This window comes from Hoplias malabaricus, chromosome 4 (genome assembly GCF_029633855.1).
Source record: "Hoplias malabaricus isolate fHopMal1 chromosome 4, fHopMal1.hap1, whole genome shotgun sequence".
NCBI classification, from domain to species: domain Eukaryota; kingdom Metazoa; phylum Chordata; class Actinopteri; order Characiformes; family Erythrinidae; genus Hoplias; species Hoplias malabaricus.
Window position 1 is genome coordinate 37577465 of NC_089803.1, and position 20869 is coordinate 37598333.

Here is a 20869-nt window from a genome sequence, read left to right on the forward strand (position 1 = left end):
AATCACACACAGTGCCACAAATCTGAGAAAAGCCTCTTTTTGAACTGCCACAATTGTATTGTAACTGGACGGATTGTAGCTCCACAGGCCAGAGGAGAGCAAACATCCCAGATCTGTCACATCAGCTCACAGACTCACACACTGACTAGCATTGTGCTTACTGAGATGAGGGTAGAATGTGGAATGAGAGTACATGCTGAATGTGGACAATAGGACTCCAGACTTTGGATATCTGAGGCATCAGTGGGGATAGAAGAGGTGATCTCCCGATTATGACATAAATGCCTAGACCACTGAACCTATCAGGAGCTCCTGTTTTTATTATGAAAGGTAGCTTTACTAGCTGCATCTTTGTCTATATTTACACACACTCACACACACACACACATACACACACACACACACACACACACACACTGCCTTTTCCAGTTTTTCCTACCATGATCCAAAAGGGCTGCCACTGTGAGGAATATTTATAATCTAATATCTTGCTGGTTATGGAGCTGTTGAGATGGAAACTTTTCAAAATTCATTTACGTTTCATCGTTGCGTGTGGAACAGTGTGCTGAGTGACTGATAAGCACTCCTCTCGCCAGCAGTGCTTTTAAAACTCTGCAATTAATATGGAGAAAGTTAAGCACCCTCATCAGTGTCATCCTCAGCTGGCAACACAATACTGAACACAGCTTCTGTCTAATTAGTTACTGATCTAACAGCAATGGAACCTTTTATTTGCAGACTTTGCTAAAGAGCTAGGCTATTAACCACATTTTCTGTATATTATTAGATACGGCAGTCTTGTGTTTACCTACTTGTTAATCAGTTGCATTAATTTTAGCCTCAAAGGCTAAAACCCTCCATTTTTTCTATGTACAAGCCTTGCTCTTATAGAGACATCATCTCAGCACCACTTGTTTTGTCCATTTGTTAAGTACTCTAATGTTTTTAGAGGCCATAATAAATATTTAATAGCTAAACAATTACAAACCAGGCATACACACCCCAGGATTACAGCATATGGTTTAGGAAAAAAGATAAAGATTATTTAGAAAGTCCAAGGTGTGTTATTGACCCTTTACTGTGTAAGTACCCTTTACTTTTAGTGATTAATATTTATAATGAAAAGCCTGGAGGTATAACTGAAGATATATTTTTGATTTTACAAACATAGACACCAGCCCTCGATATTACCAATGTTGGAAATTACTTGGATTGTGGAAAACTGAAAAACAGATAATTATAAGATTGAAGCTTGAACCTTGAAGGTGTGAGAGGATGTATAATCAAAAACTGAAAGCGAGTTTCCCAAAAAGATTTAAAGCAAAGGGAAGAAATGTTGTGTTTAGTTATGGGTTAGGGTTGTGTTTGATGTTGTATTGAATATGTCTGACTTTTCTACATAATAGCTGTTTTGAATGGAAATGAATTAGGTGAAAGATGATTTTTGAGTTTGGCACACTTGCGCTTTTTGTGTGTCTGCATGTGTGTGTACGTGTGTGTTTTGTGTGCCAGCATGCCATGGGCTTTATTCAGTGATGCCCAGCAGGTATCCATCAGTCATCATCACTCAGCTCATTACTCACAATCAAACTGCCCTTATTCCAGCCACACACAAACACACACACACACACACACACACACACACACACACACACACATTTGCAGCCTTGCATCTGTGAGGTTTGGGGCATTACTTAAATTTTGTGGAGACTTACCATTAACCTTTTTGTAAGTACCACTGGCTTAAACCTAACACTAATCTTAATCCACAGTTAAAACATGTCTTCATGTGATGGTCCCCATAAAGACAAGGCTGCACAATGTGATTGTGTAAACAGGCTTTGTTCCCCACAAACTGATATATTTCTGGTACACACACACACACTCACACTGTCTCTGGCCTCTACACTGATCTTATAGTGTGCAGAAGTTAATCGTTGGCTGATGCAGCCTGCAGTAACACACTTTATCACTCAGACTCAAAAGCTTCTGCTGTGGTCCCCCAGCTGTGCGCTCAAGCATTTAGTCTAATGCTCGACACACAGGATCCAATCCCACCAAGAGCAGATCAAATATCAGCCTGGACAAGACCACTCACACTCTTTTACACATGGGGCCAGCACTGGCACAAACCTGGCCGCTCTCTTGGCTTCTACTCTCTCTCTCTCTCTCTCTCTCTCTCGCTCTCTCTCTTTCTCTCTCCATTACACACACACTCACACACACACTCACTAACAGCACGTTGGCTTCTCTCACAGCTCACACAAATTGTTTAAGCATGTGCTGCCAAAATAATCCAGGTCAGGTCAAGTAGAAAAATGTGCTCATATGTATAATTATAATTCAGACAGCTGGGTATTGCTTCCAAACACTACACACCCTGAATGAAATAATAACATATTCAGAAATTTAATGATACAGCTGTGATATGGTTCTTGATAAAATTACGAACGTTCGTCATCCAGCTTTGACTGTTTAAAAGAAACCATTAAGCTGCCAACTGCTGTGATTGCCAAATCTTAACACACATCTGCTCTCCAGCTCACGCAGAACCAATATGATCAGATCTGGTTGAAAACATTGGAAACTCTGGGTTTCATCTACGCAGAGACCAAGGTCATGGCTACTATGTAGGAAACAGCTGGCCTGATCTCATATCTGTTTGCTGCAGTATTACATTACACCAAATAATGGTCTGTATATGCACTTGTTTTTTTTGTTGTTTTTTTTGGAACTCCTTTTAGTCCCAGCACCGATGTCTTTTCAGTGAAAGGTGCAGCCAAGGATTTTTTTAGAGGGGACGTGAATATGTGGGGCAGCTGAACTGAAAACAGCACCAGGTCCATGTTCTTGTCCCCAGCACTATTTCATGCCTGTAGATAATGTTAGATTCTGAGCTCTGCTAGGGTGTTTGGCTTGTTGTAAATCTTTTAGTGTGTGTTGAGTGGGGGGTGGGGGGTGGGGGTTGATAATGCCAGTGGAGTCTGTCATTATGGCTATTTATCAAAGCCTAGACTGCAGCCTAGCTGAGCTGCATTTCTCAGCTGTTGCATCACTATTCCAATGTGAAGATTCCTACGTATTCAGCCGGGAAGTGCAGCCTTCCTTCAGATAGATTTAGAATGTGTTCCCAATGTATCGCTAATGTCCTTTGCTTATCTACAATACAAAGCTCACATACATGACTCAGGTAATAAATAAATACACTAAAATTGGTGGAAAGGAAGGAAAAGGAAGCTTGCAGTTCTTTTCAAAAATATTTTAAGGCTGTAAACTGGTCCAGTGCTCTCTTAGGAACGTAGAAACATCTCTGTTGTGTGAGAAACTGAACCTTTCTAGTAACTGTAAGACCATTCCAGGTTTATGTGGCTGCATGCCATCAAACACTGAGGGAAATGCTCCAGCATGTAGTGGAAAGCCTTCCCAGAAGAATAAGATACTGCTGCAGCAAAGGGAGACAAAATCCCTATTGATAACGTTGATTTCAGGAGGAGCATTTCATAGGCTGATGCCTACAAACGTTGGGCCATATCATGTACGAGGATTCTGCAGAATTGATAAGTACTTCCACCAAACATAAACACTTGCAAGCATGCACACACACACACACACACACACACACATGCACTGCTCTTGCCCTTATTTTTGAAGAGCTGCCCTCACCATGTCAACTGCATCATCATCCCGAGTCCTGAAGGCTGTCCACACTGAACTCCATGGTAGCTCTTCTGACCATCATGCACTGCTTCTACTGGAGCCTGACTAATTAGCCCCCCACACACTAACACACTCACTTACTCACGCTGCAGAAAGGCAGGTGATCTTAAGTGGACCATTGTCTGTGCCCTCTGAACCTTTGAGCCTCTGCTGAAAATTAGCTCAGAGCAGAATCATAACTATGTGTATGTCTGGCCACAGTAAGCATTTAAAGTGGCCTATGAAATTCAATTCATTATGACAAGAGAGACAAGAGAGGAATGGAAATCAGTGCTTAGGGTTCTCCCTGACTTCAGTAAGACCCAGCACTTGAAGAGAGAATCTGCGCATATAGAAGTGCTGATCCCTGTAATTCTAGTCTTTACCAATGTCATATATGCATATTATTGCTTCCAAAGGCTGAAAGCCATGTCTTGAGCTGGTAGTGTAATGTGCTGTAGTGAGAGTGGGGGCCAGAGCTTCCCCACTTCATGCTAATTGTGACCCTGCATGTAACTGTAGGTCACCTGTTACTTGCACATTTTAAAGGAGCGCTATGTACAATTTTTGCACTTCAAATTCTGACCTGTAATAAGGAGAACAGAGCCTCTGTCTTTGCATCTCTGGGCCCTGCACTGCAGAAACTGGACTATGTAACTTTTGGAGGTGGGGAGAAACCATGCCCCTCCTTCCCTCTCCCCACTGATTTCAATACAGTGCTGTAAATATCAATTTCCCTATGGGGAGCCTCAGGAGCAAATCTTGTTCATAGTGTTCTTCTACTTGAGCTTTGTTCTTATGACTTCAACTCAAGGTGTAACAGTAGGTTTGGGTAGTGCCCTCACTGGGTAGTGTTGTAGATTTTAACAAGGCTAATGTGTAATCCAGATATGGGAATCTACTCTGTTATTTCCATATAACTCACCACAGACACATATTTTCTGATTTAGGCTGTGGATCCACCACAACCTTGATCAGGATGAAGTGACTACAGAAGATGATTGAATCTATATGTTATTTGATTTACTTGAATTAGGATAAAGCGTACTTACATCAATGTGTAGGTAATGGGGTGCAAAATGGACAAATACATGTCATATTTCTTTGTCACATGTACACTGGCCCAACCCTTAGAACCTCACTATTAGCTCTGTGTTTAGGCTCAGAGGATCCTATAGAAGGTAAATGTATTAGGCAGTATGCTAATTTGAAGCAGCTACATGCCTAGTCTGACCTATGGTTGTGTATGTAAGACCCACAGACAATGGTCAAAGCAGTCCGAAAACAGACGCAGTGTATGGTGACTGCACAAAGCAAATGTCAACATGAAAGGGAAGCCAAATCCAAATTAGGCAAATTTTAAGGACATGTCTGGGAAATGCAGGACATGTGCTCACCCGAGCTAACAATTATTTCATTACAAAGTCTTATGTGCTGACATATCCAGAACTGCTCAGAACACAGGCAAGTGGTTATCAGTTACTAAAAATACGGTCCTCTGTCATGCAAGAGCTAATCTGCCTGTCATATTCAGGTCCCAATTACCCTGCACAAAAAATTTGTAAGTAGGTCAATTACATTAATGAGAGTAAAAATGTCTATGATTCGCTTTATTTGAAATGTAAGACACAGGACTTTGCTGACAGAGAGTGAACAGAAGGTGCATAAAACCATGACACAATTACAGTCATCATCCCACATCCCACAGTATAGGTTAAAGAAACTTGTATGCATTAATTATATTGCAAATACAATGCTTGGAATACAAGACATGGAGCACACAACAATAATAATAATCAGTCTACATGGCATTTAATTGTGATATCTTAACTTAGGAAACATCTCTGATTCTTGACAGTCACAAGTGAAAAGAAATTACAATGCCACAACAGTCTAATCACAGAAAAAAAGGTCCTGTAACTTCAGATGTTGTAGATCTATTTGCAGAACTATGTCTTTTTAATGCCCAGCTACATTGGCCAACACACACAAATGACTACAAGGCCAACTGTTTTGGTTCCCTCTGAAACATGACATATGGGCATCAGACATACCACATTTCTAAGTAATGGCTTCTAATTTTGAAAAGAATTTCACTGATCCAGGGGCCTTGAGAATAGGGTTCAATCCCACACACAAAGGAGTTTGGTGTGTTCCCCCTGTGTCTGCGTGGGTTTCCTCCGGGTGCTCTGGTTTCCTTCCATCGTCCAAAAACAAGTTGGTAGGTGGATTGGCAACTTGGAAGTGTCCATAGGTGTGTTTGTGTGTGTGTGTGTGTGTGTGTGTGTGTGTCACCCTGTGAAGGACTGGCACCCCCTCTACAGTGTGTTCCTGCTTTGCGTCCAATGATTCTGGATAGGCTCTGGATCCTGAACTGGATAAGACAATGAATGGATGTAAAAAAGAGGGTTGTGGAACTAAATAGGCAGACCCCAGTCTACCGTTTTTCATGGACCAACAACAAAACCATTTGTTGACATGTACTTCTCAAATGCTGCTTAGCCAATTGACAAAATCAGGCTAATGTCAAGTCCAAAAGCTAAATGGCATCTTTAAACTTGCTCTTTACAATGAAAAGTATATGTTCATTTTTTGTATCACCCATTGGACCGCTGAAATAGCACCATCCTAAAGTTTTGAATGTGAAGAACATATTTTTTTCAGTGAGACCTAAGTGGAAAATGTCAGTCATGCTGCACATGGTCTTTACCTTGTCTCTAGCTGATGCCACCATTGCTCACACCTGTCAACGTTATTCTTCATTCATCAAGACTGAAAATGATTAACATTGCCATTGCTCCAGGTCATCTGCAGGGCTTTTTCTGACCTGTCAGTGTTTAGTTTACTAAAAGGAGAAGTCAGTGACACAGAGCTGTGACATGCATGATCAGTTCTTTACTAAGACATCTCCTTGCTTCTTGGTAATTCTGCATTCATGGGGTCTAGTGACATTCAATAAAAAAACTGCTTCTGCATCTTCCAGTGCTGTCTTTCTGATTTCATTACGGTCTTCAGAGGAACAGTAAATAATATAATACATCTGGTAAGACATGAGAGAAGCAGTCCATGAGACAGAGAGTTACTGTAATCAAGTCTGGTAATGTTTTTAACAAAATTGAATTTGCTTCATTGTAAGACCTCAGTATGATATTCATTCACAGTTATTTTATATTTTATTAACTTACAAATTTTGTAACTTTAAAATTAGCAAAGCCTTGAACACCTTGTCTTTTGACCACTTATGGTGCTTGTCCAATGCATGGAGCCTACCCAACTCTACTCAACTCTGCACAGCTCTTTTGCTTTCCACTGGCCAAAACGTGTCCCTGGCCATTTTTCAGTCCCTGCTAACACTGGGTTTCAACCATGCAGAGTTAGTAGTCAATGGTGAGGTGTAAACCCTGAAAAGCATCGATTGGCCAGAGAAACATGTCTATCAACATGAAATGCAAAGCTCATTCAAATCCAGCACAAACTGCTGCTTGTTAAATCTCTTAAGGTACAGCAGCTTTTACATTTCTTTTAAATTTATTGGACACACTACAGCACCTCGTAACTCTATTTCAAGATGTTTTGAAGAGGTTTATATGTTCCTAGGGCCAATGGCTGGTGAAAAGCCAAAAGTCACCGGCTCTGTTTCATGGGGGAGCTGTGCCAGGGGAAAAGCAACAAGCTTTAAGTGAGCTGAGCTGAGCGGAGTCGAGTTGTGTTGAGCCGGACCCATGCGGTGAAAAAGCACCATTAGACAAGTCAAGAACATATCATTTTAATGGGCCTCTGTAGTACAGTGGTCAAAGGACTGGCCCTATCATTGAGAACTTGGCTGATCTATCCCTGATGATTCCTCAGACATCGGAAGCCAGGAGCAAACTGGCACTAACATGTGTCATGGGTCATCAGAACAAGGATCCAATACTTGAATAGGGTACAGTGCCTCTCTGAGGTGTTCCAATCACAAAAACCACCAATGGTTTGGAACACACCAGGCCAAATCATCTGTATGCTGCTGAAGAGTGATGAGTCTCTGCACTGCATTCAATCCAACAGAAATTATGTAAAATTCTGAACACAATAAGCTCTCCAGCTTTCAATTACAAGGTGTAAATGTCTATGTGCTGTGGCCATCTCAAATGACCACACAGGACACTTGGTAATGCCAGAATGCTACTTTAATGACAGCTGGAAAAGAAGCTGTGGCTGGCTTAATTTGTCTTAAAGTAAATTGTGTTGCCTTCATCTTCCCAGGTTATGCCTGGATTAGACTACACAATATTGTTGTCTTTCACAATGTTTACTATGTAAGATTAGTGCTATAAATTTGTGTCGTGTCTTGGTCGGGAGACGGGCAACACTACACATTTGACACAGACCATTCTTCGTTCACATCATTGCGTGAATTCAGTGTTTCTCTGGGAGGTGGGTCAAGAAACTGTCTGTGTGTGCTGCTGGTGGTTTTGTGTTCTAAAAAGAAGAAGAAGAAAACAGGATTGTGGCCCCGTTCTTGTGTGTTTCGAGAAAGAGGTTATAGACTTTCCCCTGCAAAGCGAACTTGAGGTAATGTGTTAACATGTTAAGAGCATTTCCTCAGTTTGGTTTTCCACCTGACAGCTACAGCAGCAGCCTCCCTCTTTCTCTTCTCTGTGTTTTCAGATGCGCACCAGAGAGCACCCTGTCCTCCTATTGGTCATCGTCAAAAAACATGCCGTATAATATGACTCTGCGAAAAAATGAAAAATAATCGAACATGCTTGACTTTTTGTTGTTGTGTTATGGGGCATTCCAAACACCACATTGCTGATCTTTGATTATGTCACACAACACGAATGTTACTCACCCCCGACGCTCCTAATCGATTCCGATACTGGAAATCTGTCAGATACAATGAAATCGGGCCAAAATCAGACTAAATTTGTGTAGTCTGATCCTGGCATTAGTGGGACTGTGTGTGACTGGAGGAGCCCTAGCAGTCGGTCAAGAAACTTGCTGAAAAGAAGCTGGCTTCATAGCATGGAATTGGAATGGAATGTGGCATAAAAAAGCAAGGGGATTGGCAAAAGAGCAAAAAGAGGCAAAAGAGGTTTGGTTTATTAAAAGAATAAAAGATAACGCTAATTGAAAACAACACTAGAAAACCATCAGTGCAACTAATAATTATTATTCACAAGGATAATTAGCATAATTAAATAAAACAAAAATGTGCGCAATGCTAGAGATACAAAAGATTTAATAAAATTTTCAGGATATTTAAAATACCAGTTTTTTATGTCCTGTATAGAATGTTCAGTCCATTTCTTTTAGAAAATCAACCAAGCATGAATGAGAAATTTTCAAAAGTTTTTTCAGGCGGCGTAGAGCTGTTCATATTCAACGTGATGAGCCATGAAACTGAATGATTATTAATCTATTCAGGCAAAGTGCTAAGGGGAATTTTTTTATCTAATCCTCAGCAAACAAACCCCAGAGCCCCAAACCACTGAACCTACTACCACTTATCTCTCTTTCTGTATTATTCTCTCAACCACTTTATGCTAAGGGGAACAAAATAGAAAGACTGGAGCCATCTGAGTGTGTTTGTGTGTGTGTGTGTGTGTGTATGTGTGTGTGTGTGTGTATGTGTATATGTGTGTGTCCATAAGGGACACTTTCCCTCGTTTAAATCTCATCACATCCCTGGCTGTGTGTCTTGGGCGAGAGAGCAGATTTCCCTCTGTCGTTTACCTTCACTCCATCTCCTTCTCTCCCTGGGGTCAGGACCCATTATACTGACACGTTATTTCACGCTCCACCTTGGAGAAAAGATTGAGATAAAAGTGTGTGTGTGTGTGTGTGTGTGTGTGTATGTGGATGGGGATCAAATACACTGCCTGCACGTGTTCCTTAGAAAATGGTGGCTGTTTATGTATCGATTGCTGCTTTGAGTCCAGTGGTGTTGTTTGGGTTAAATGCATACACACACACACACACACACACACACACACACACACACACACACACACACACACACACACACATTCACTCACTACACCCAGCTGTGCCCCTGTCTGTAGAGTTTACCCACAGACCACTAGGGAGCCCCATGTCACAGCCTGTGTGTGTGTGTGTGTGTGTGTGTGTGTGTGTGTATGGGTGTTTGTAATGAGTCAAAGAAAGGGCAGTGGGTATTTCTCTGGCCTGTATCTGCTTTGAACCATCTTCTAACCCTTTAGCACCTAAAGCACCTAACCCTCTCTCTCTCTCTCTCTCTCTCTCTCTCTCTCTCCCTCTTTCTCTCTCTTTATATATATATATATATATATATATATATATATATATATATATATATATATATATATATATATATATAGTATCAATATCCAATATCACCTGCCATTGTTTTATAACAAACAGAAAAACAAAAATGGTCCAGCAATCCTTAAATTACATATTTAAAAAAATACAAATCATAGTTACATATAGTTAATATTCCTTTTCTAAAATAACTTTTTGGGTGATACAAGTTTTTTTTTCTGCAAAAGAACATAGACACCTAACCCTTATTTGTTTCTGTATGGTACTGTATGAGACTCAGGTAAACTGGACTTACTCAAGTAATAATGTACTCAGTAATGTTGGACTTAAGCGATGCTGCAATTAATCAGGTTATGCTGGGCTTGAGTAATACTGCTTGTTCAACTCAAGAAATACTGGACTCACTCAAGTAATATTGGTCTTAAATAACACTGTAGTAAATTAATACTGGAATAAACACTGACACTGTCCCTGTGTCTGTGTGGGTTACCTCTGGGTACTCCGGTTTCCCCCCACAGTCTGGTTTCCTCCCATATTGGGTGTGTTCTTGCCCAGTGATTTCTGGTAGGCTCCAGACCCACTGTATGTCTGAACTGGATAATAGTTTACAGATAATGAATGAATTAATTATACTTAACTATACAGTATAATTATTTTCTGAGATAAATTCTGAAGTCCCATAGTTTTTAATGGGAAGTTATTGACATAAAATAGAACTCTGTGCCGTTCTTCAATGGTGTAATGTTAATACTCATTATTACATATGTACAAATATGTACATATTATGATAATATCTATGATAAAAAATGTTAATGGTGATGTACAGTGGCACTGTGTGTGTACCATAGTGCAATGTGGCAGAAGGAGAATAGACATTTTTTTTTCCCCATCAGAAGATATAAAGAGATTGTGACGGCCCTTCCCGAGTCAGAACTCATAGTCTGTGTGTTGTGCTTTCTTCATCTGAAAACATGCTGGATCTGCTTTATTCCTGACCCCAACAGGATTAGAATTCACTCAGCACATCTCAGCACTGACAATATGAATGCAGAACCTCTCTGCATTAGCTTACTTTCGACAGACAATCATCTGTTGAGACTCCTATTGAGCCAACCAATATATTATATAATTTCATTATTATATAATTTCACATCTTCATATACATGTATAATGGCTTCAGAATGTAACGCCTGCTCGATCTTAGGTGGAACACAAATTTGTAAGAGTTAATAGAACCAGCCAAGGTGAGAGTTTACAGTTTGAAGTACTGTTAAACCCAATGGTCTGAAATAGGACACAGATAACAAGACTGGGGTTGAATTTTTGTTTGTATACTTTCACGTCTGATTTATTTATTTATTTATTTTTTTGCCAAAATGCTATAGAGCGAGTAGAGTGCGGCTACAAGGGTTGGGAAATATAACGATAATACCGTATACCACGGTATTTAAAAATTTGGACGGTGGCTCAAAATGAGGGCGGTATTTATGACGTGTGTGTGGTGTGTCGAATTTCTGTTGTGTCTTTAAAAGTCGACCAAAATGTTCATGTGCATTTAAGAGAGCCACAGGGAGGGGGCGCTGTGGGAGCTCAGTGACTGCTGATGTAACGGTCTGAACACGGGTGGAGAATAACACAAGCCCCGTAGCCCACCCCAGCTGTAATTTAGCGCTGAGTTTCGGTTAAAAGAGAGAGGAAGAAAGCAGCAAACAGACATAATTCTCTGAAAATCCTTCACTCAACTTTGTGCTGCATATGGCTTTATCCTCCAAACGTGTGTTTGTTGAGCCTCAGTTCGCTGAAAAATCTTCTGTGCTGTGCTAAATCACAAGTGCCTGTTAGCACCAGCTGTGCTTCTAAACAGAGCAGAACCGCCTTATTTCGCGTGTTTTCGAAGTTTTCTGTTCCTTCAGCACCAGTTGCTGAAATTTGCTCTCAGAAACGGGTTACTATCATCAGCACGTGTGTCGGTGCGCACTGTTGGACTGTGTTTAGCTTAATTCACTTGACTTTGTGCTCACAGATGTAAGGCCCAGCGCAGCCTGATGGAGCATTCCCTCCCCACGGTAATACCGCATACCGCGATAATATTTGGAGACGATATGAAAAATGTGGATACTGCTAATCCCCAGTGGCTACACTAACCTCAGGTTTGGATTGATTTTCGAATTTCCCTTTCCACCTCAAATGATAAGGCATTTGGACCATTTAAGGTGGATCTAGAAATTGAAACCGTGGCTGGCATGTGAAAAGCCAACTTTAAGCTCAATTTGTCCCATTTAAGGTGGAATCGAATATACCAATAGGAAAAGAACTCGATTTTTTTCGAGTGAAGATTAAGATGTGTCAGAAAGCTGCGCCATTTAAACAGGAATAGAAATTTTACATAAGAACCTGAAGATTAAAAGTCTAATATCAAATTTAGCTAGTTATTTTCTTATAATAAATGTTACAGTGGGAGTATTTTAACACATTTCCTGTTCTCTTTACATCTCTCTCTACACACACAAAGGGTAACAGCATATTAATAAACGAATGCATTATTAATGAGTGCATTTCTAGAACATACAAAGATATACGGAAATATTTTACAATTTAATTTAAATCGTAAGAATAAGTTATTTGATTTGTTAGTGCTTAAAAAATGTCAACAGCAGCACTTTCATACACAGCCCACTCTATAGGTGGTCAGCCATTCATAACGCTTTAATTCACAGTATTTGTCGGCAGCTTCAAATATTAGGAAACTATTTTGGGCGTGTGTGTGGTGTAAGTGTGCGAGAGAAAGGCAGCTATAGACTCTTTCTGAGAAATCGGAAATCCTTATTCCATGTCTAATAATAACTCAATCACCACACCCACTAAACAGCATCCTGCATCTCTTTCATACCCAGGGGGAGGAGTGAAAGTGGGAGAGACTGAAAAGAGCAGTGCATGAAGTGAGAGGAGAAGGGATGTTGTTGTTTGTGATAATGATTATTGTGTAGAGTGGAGGAGGTTCAGGGTGGTCCACAAAGAGGTTTCTGTGTTCTTCTAATGCTGCTGACCAGATTTAGACTCAGGAGGAAGAAGGAGGTGGAGAAAGGAGGAGGAAGGAAGGAAGGACAATGTTGTGAAAATACAACATCCTTCTCTCTCTTTCTTTGTTTTACTCTCACACCCTTTCTTTCTGAATGTCGAGCTCCAGCTTTTCTTTCATTTCTCAAGGTTGAATTGGAATAGCAGGCCACAGGAGCAGCGTCCTGCTTGAACACACACACACACACACACAAGGAAATATCAGTGCAGTTGTATTGTTGGTATGTGTTTGTTCCTACAGTGCTGTGCAAATTCCACCATGACCACCATGTAATTGATTCAACTTGACAACATACATTAGGTAGATGTCTATGTAATTTGCCAGTTATTGGTTGTTCATCATCAGGACTAGAACAGTCATGAGACATGGGCTATTTGAAAAATCATTAAACAGCAACATCAACAACTACATATGAGGATAATATTTTCAGTAGATTGTCATCTGTTTATTAAAGCTCCCACTCTTTTCAGGAGTGTGTCTTTCAGTTTTTAAGGGACCTCCAGTGATATTTATTTCAAACATTTGATGTTAAATCTTATTGATAGTCAAAGTTGGTTGCATTTTCTGCTTCTGATCAGAGTAATCCTATTAATAATTAAATCTCATCAATCTATGTTGAGTTATGGTGTTGTAGTGTAAGCTTCAGTGAAGACTTCTGGAAAAAATCTCCTTCAGCCATTTTAGATGCACAGATGTGCAAGGCAGCTGTCGTGTCTTTAGGTAGCTGTGTCTCTTTGAAGGGAAACATAATGTCAGGGTCTGCTTTGGGAACGGTTTTGTCTGGAGAATCTCAGCTGATTTGTTGATTAAAATTGGAAGGATGGAAGAATGACAGTAGCTGTACAGGATGCATAATTCTAAAGAATGAACAAATAAAATATCGATAGACTAATGATATTCCATCCATCCATTATCTGTAACCGCTTATCCAATTTAGGGTCGCGGGGGGTCCAGAGCCTACCTGGAATCGACTAATGATATTGATAGATGCTATATTTAGGGCTGGTTAATTTTCTATTTAATATGTTGTCATATGACATGTTAACGTTATTGCTCTGTAATGAAAATTCCTGTAAAAAAGAAGAAAGGGTGGGTGAGTACAGGAGGGTGTCATAGTTTCCCCGGTGTTTACTGGAGAAATAAATCTTTCACATTTATCATTCCATCCTCTTATCCCTCCTTCTCTATCCAACCAACCTCTCAGTCTGCAGCTGCATTCATTAATCCTAGTTTGTCAGACAGTGTCTCCTTCTCCCTCTTCCTCCCTCCACTGACCATACAGGAGCACTTTGTAGTTTTACAATTACAGACTGCAATCCATCTGTTGCTCTGCATACATTGTTTGCCTCTTTCTCCCTGATTTTGAAGGGTCAGGACCTCCACTGGACTAGAAAAGAACTGACCTCAAAACCTCTCTCTCCAGACCAGCCTGCTAGGCCATCTGATAGTATCAACACAGATCTGTGTGTGTGTGTGTGTGTGTGTGTGTGTTTATTCATGGTGAAAATGGCTAATTACTAACACTTTTAGCCCTCAAGATCCTGTTATTTATTTCCCTGTAGATATTATTTCAGCATTAAAAACAACAGAAGTCATATTCTCAATCTTCAACTAGTATTTGTACATTTAGCGTCGGAGAGAAATTTCTATATTCTGATTTGTGTATATATTATTAACTTCCTATTTAAAGCAAACATGGGGAAACACACTTCTCTCTGGTTGTTTACATTCAGAAGCTCTTTTAAGGTGTAAAGGTTGTTTCAGGGGAAAAATGTAATGTTGTTTGTGGCTAAAGGTGTATGTAAGATTTTATTCATTGTTTGAACTATGACAGAACTCACTTGTAACTCAAGTTGTTTCCTTTTTTTTATAGCACTTTCTGCAGTTTAGAGACATTTCCACCTTAAGTGATCTGAAACAGCAAAAATAAATCGATATTACCCACCTATGGAGGAGGACTAGACCAATATCTTCAGTTTGGTTAATGTTTTTCAGTGTTTCGAGTTTTCTCCACTAGCTACAGCCATGAGCATCGAGAGAGAGGAAGAGAGAAACCTGGCAGACCAGGCTGAGACATTTACATTTTTTTTTACAGATACTGTAAAACAATTAGATTGGTTTAAGCACACAAACAGACCAGCAAGCTAGCAAATGGTGAGGAAACGTGAATTTTATAAAGTGTTTTCAGTTACAATTGTGGACATCATCTCTAAATGCTGCATGTTTCATATTAAAGTATTCAGACCAATATCAGTTTTCCTTAAAGTGTGACCCCTGTTTCACTTTGAGCACTGTGAAGAGAGATTATCTAGACCTAAAGCTGAAAAGGTGGAAGAATTTTTCATGTCTCTTGTGAAAACATATATTTACACGAGTATCCATTGATCAGTTTCACCCAAACTTTAAACAGACAAAAAATCATTCAGCTCCACCTGTTAAAAGTTAGATGACATCAAATAACAGAAAGGTTTTCATTTAAAACCTTACAATAAAATAAAATCATCAGGCAAGTTTACATATACTGGAAATGTTAAATATCAAAAAGACAAAAACAAAAACAAAAACATGCAGACCCCAGATGCTGGAATTCCAGGAAGCTTGTAGAAACAGCAAGCACATCCCTCTCTCTCTCTCTCTCTCTCTCTTTTTTTTTTCTCTAGTCCCTAAAGTTGTTGCACAGATATCACTGTTTTTGGTAATATTTATTTATTTGATGCTTATTAGTAAAACATTTAGCACACAGCAGTAAGTAATGTTTGATATTTGTTAACACCTTTAAGCTACATTCACATTATTTATTCATTCATTCATTATCTGTAACCACTTATCAAGTTCATGGTCGTGGTGGGTCCAGAGCCTACCTGGAATCAATGGGCAGAAGGCGGGAATACACCTTGGAGGGGGCGCCAGTCGTTCACACACAAACACACACACACTAACACATTCACTCACACACTCACACCTACAGACACTTTTGAGTCGCCAATCCACCTACCAACGTGTGTTTTTGGACTGTGGGAGGAAACCGGAGCACCCGGAGGAAACCTACACGGACACGCGGAGAGCACACCAACTCCTCACAGCTATTTATTTATTTATTATTGCTCAGATCAGGTTTGGCTGTCTTGATGGTTGACATTAATAAGTGTATCTCTCTCTAATGTGAACGAATCTTTTTTAATCACTGAACTGTGTACATTGCATGTGCCTATTGATGCGCCTTTGTACCATTTGGCGTTGTGTAGTGCACAATGTAGGTCAATAAATAACATATTCTACCCCTAGTACTGCGCAATATATCTAATATAAATCCATTAATATTCAGCTTTATTTTAGTGCAGAAGGCATTAGGGCTGTGCCATATTAGCACTAATCTTATGCATACAGGCAAAAAGATGCATGAAATTTTATCTGGCCATTCACATTCATGTCACATGGCCACAAATCAGATACATATCTGACCTTGGACCACATGTGAATGTGACGCAAACCTGGTTTGAAAAGATCCAATTTCACATGTCCACACAGCCCTAAAACAAAGACCAGACCTGTCAAATTAAGGCAAAGATTTGTGTTATTTCAGCCTTAGAATGTTGCAGCAAATTATGTTTGTTATCTGAACTACAGCAGTGTCTTTCATCAGTTGTGAGCTAATAAATATTGAGAGCTAGGTAGCAAGATAAATAACTAGCCAGACAAGTCATATATTTTTTACACTCAGGTTTACAGACTTTTGAAATCTGTTTTCCCCCTCAGTCAACCACTAATGTTCTCTCTGTCTGTGTGTGTGTTTCACAGGCTCAGTGGCACTGAGTGTGTTCCTGGTGTCGCTGGCAGTAACAGTGTGTGCCGTTTGGCTGGTGGCTCTTTGTGGCGTCTGTGGTTGGTGTCAACGCAAGCTGGTGAGTTTTACACACACACGCACACACACACACACGTGCTGGCATGAAATGTTTTCCAACTTTTTAAACACACTTGCTATGACCACAACACACACACACACTACACACTCTTTTCTCTGTACAATCTTTATGTAATGTGAATGGAGCAGCTGTAGTTCTAAAAAGTTCACACATTCGGCATGAAACAGACACACACACACACACACACACACACACACACACACACACACACACACAGTGGGTGTTATGGGACAGATCGTCCCTGTACTCTGTACTGTCGTTGTACATAGACTTTTTCTTTTCTTGCAAACTACACACATGCAAGTGACATACACACACACACACACACACACACTGAGCCTTTCTTCTGCACAGGCAAACACTGTCACTATGGATTACATTGAAAAGCTTGGAGTTGCACTGCAGTCCAAAGCTTATGTAACGTTCTTTGGTTCCCTATGTAAAATATAGGGCAGCAGTACACAAGTGGATGGGCAAATTTGCCATCTTTTCTGTGGGCTCCATTTAGATGTGGCCCAAAAAAACAAAAAATTATCATTATTGCAATAGATAATATCCCAGTACACATTTCAGAGCCCGTCACAGGTGGCATTTGCATGCTTCATAAGAAAGCAACATTTTTCCCAATTGACATTTGTATGCTCCACACACAAATCCGGTCTTTTGTAGCCGGTATTAAACACAGTGTACAAATTATTGATGCACATCCCATTCACAGAAATTGTTGGTATTCAGGGTTTAGAATTTGTACAGGACTTTGTGTTTCCAATTAAAATGATTTGCTTCATAGCTCCGTGTTGCTACATCTAGTTAGACTTTGGGAGTTTGTCTAAAACAACACCAAATAGTCACTTTTAATGGTTGGCTATTAGAGTCAGATACATATTTTTTGGCACCCTTGCTATATATGGTGATTCATGTCCATCTCACTCTGAATTGCAATATTAAGTGTAAATTGATTTAGTGTAAGGAACCTAAAGCACTTACTAAAAGACAATTCTTGGCACCTCTACATTCAGTTAAACCACCCTTTACCAACATAACAGCAGTGAATATTCTTTCATTAGGCTTTATGAAACTAAAGTCTACAAAGGACATGCCATGCTCTCAGTATAGTCCTTCAGGACACTAGATTAGTTTATAGGACTCTGACTACATGTTTAACCTTGATTTAGTGAAAGACATTGGGGCAGCCATGTCAAAAGATTCTATCATCATATGGTTTTACTTTGAAAATTACGTTTACGTTTGAAAATTTACTGCCCCGAACCAAATTTGTACTGTCCAAAACTAATTTTAGTACTGAATGCTTGGTTTCAATTTAAAAAAGATATTTATTTTTAGTTATAGATAGTTATTTATCTTTTACATATTTTTAGCACTGATATAAGAATTCTGGGCGGATTCCGATATTCTATATTATACATGTGCATATCTGCCGATGCCGATACCAATGCCAATATACATATTTACGCACACGCACAACTGACACAACAACCAACTGTACACAAACAATAAAATGAACTCCTGGGTCTTTTGAGAAAATTGTTAGCCACATTTATTTAGCTAACAGTTCTTTACGGAGACTGGTCGCAAGACTGGTACAAGTTAAATTAAATCACAGATTTCCTGAAACTAATAAAAACATGAATAATAAATAAATGGATATTAAAATAAAGCAAAAGATTAAACACAAATAAATACCAATAGACCCATAACAATGTATTGTAACAACTATTCTACAATACAATGATACAGAAATAAAAGCTTCAGCACTGTCTTTGTGCTTCTCTACACTGTCAGAGAGGGGATAATCTGAATCAATTATTTTCGACATGTTCATTAGTCTTTTTTTAAATAAAAAAAATGTATTTATTTTTTTAAACTCAATTATATTAAATTGATTTTATCTACAAATTCAAAGCAACAGACAGATGCCGATAATCTTAAACCTTTACACTTTAAATCAGGTCTTTGGTGAAAAGTCTTTAACTTTTTCAGTGAGAAATGTTTCTATTTTATCTTTGTGATCTACTTTTGGGGCCAACTGGGACCCACGTGTTCTGTTTGCGATGCTGTTTAGAATGTGGCTTTGTGCTTGTCTTGGGTTTTTGTGCAGTCTGTCATTGAACCCTGCTTTTACCCATTTTTAAAATGCAAAACCGTTATGGTACAGAAGGTATACGACCAAAAATAAATACCAGTCTTTTATCAGTTTTAACATATAAATAAATGTTCAAGTTAATCTTCAAAGCAGAGTTCTGAAAAGTTTGTCCAACCTGGCAATGGTTGCTACAAGTAAACGTCTTAAATGAGCATGGATAGAATGATTTTCCTGTACTAAAAGTTGGAGATTTTTCCTATATCATATTCACATATGCATAATGTCTTACAAGATTTATGATATGATCGTGTGTGTGTGTGTGTGTGTGTGTGTTTGTGTGTGTGTAGTGTTTGGCCACTCAGCCTCTGTCAGTGCTAATTAGGCAGTATGAAATGTGATTGATTAAAAGGAGGCGGCTGCTCGTTAGGCAGATCGAGTGGAGCATCTTCACTCACACATTTGGAGTCGCTCACTTCGTTCCGAGCTAATTGATTCCTGCTTCATTCCATGGTTGTACCACACGCAGGAAATGCGGGTCAATCATTCGGATGGATGCGTTTGGGGGGGGGGGGGGGGGGGGGGTTTGGTAGGATTTTGTGTGTGCATATGTTTTGTATTTGAGAATTAGTGAGTGAGATATTGCCATAAAGATTGTGGCTGTTAGTTCATATTTGCAGAGTTTTATGTCTGAGGTTCTGCTGAAAACTAGCTGGGAGGAAAAATCAGAATGTGTTTTCCTTTCTCTGGACACCGCTTTTTGTGTTGTACCTGTGTGACATGTTGTCTTTGTGTAAAGGGCTTTGTGTAAAGTGGAGTACCACTGTGCTTTGTGTAGAGGCTTTGCCTGAAATCTTACACCTCATTACCTTCCCCTCCATCACAGCATCACTCTGACAGGGTTGTACCTCTTGGTGCAATGTTGCCCAAAAAAGTTTACTATATTGACAAAATCTGTTTTTTTGGCAGACAGTAAATCAGATTCTTGGCCATCTTTCAATTACTGCATCCTTGTGGATGATTCTCATTCATCCATTTACTTTAGCCTCATACCTCTTGCACCAAAATTAAAGAACGAAACAAACAAGCAGAAGCAGACATAAAATCTTGGCTGAGTGCCTACATCTGGGATAAAAAGAATTTCAAAAATGAGATTTTCCACGAAACCTTCCCTTTACGCTGAAAGCCTTTTTACTCCATCACTCTAAAGTGAACATATTCAGTTTAATCTGTAAAGATGTATCATGGACACTTTAATAGCAGGCTTTTATTGAAGAGACACTCCATTCACCAAGTATGCTCATCACAATGTTGACTGCTCAAAGAGGGAGAGAGAGAGAGAGGTATATTAATGTGCTTCTAAGCCTCAGCTGTGTAGCTCAGAGAAAATCAGTTGGAGAGAGTGATGTTTGTAGCTCTTGCACTGTGTGCTTCACCACAGCTTGAGCTGTGAATAGGCATTGGCCTGTTAGAACCAATTGATGAAAACAGAAAAGTAAGATAACTACTCTCAGGCAGAAATAGACACTAAACAACTACCCATCACATGAGTGTGCTAGTTTCAGCAAGATTAATTGCAGAATCAAAAACCTCTGGTATCTTATTCTGCATTTTCTACTGTGTTCATTAAGTTTAGTCTCTCTCTCTCTCTCTCTCTCTCTCTCACACACACACACACACGCGCACGCACAAATAAATAAATAATCATGTACATTGGTGTATGTGTGTGTATGCATGCATTTGTGTGTGTGAGAGAGAAAGAGTAGATCTATTTATAGCTTT

The 20869-nt window shown here is 39.5% G+C and overlaps 1 protein-coding gene across 2 annotated transcripts in view; it reads left to right on the top strand.

Moving 5' to 3' along the window:
* The window catches only part of syt7a (synaptotagmin VIIa), a 140197-nt gene that overhangs the window by 47213 nt on the left and 72115 nt on the right, over positions 1–20869 (top strand). For both annotated transcript variants that reach the window (XM_066667277.1, XM_066667276.1), the window contains exon 2: positions 16862–16965. In XM_066667277.1, the coding sequence (XP_066523374.1) occupies positions 16862–16965 (104 nt within the window). The remainder of the gene's footprint in view (positions 1–16861; positions 16966–20869) is intronic.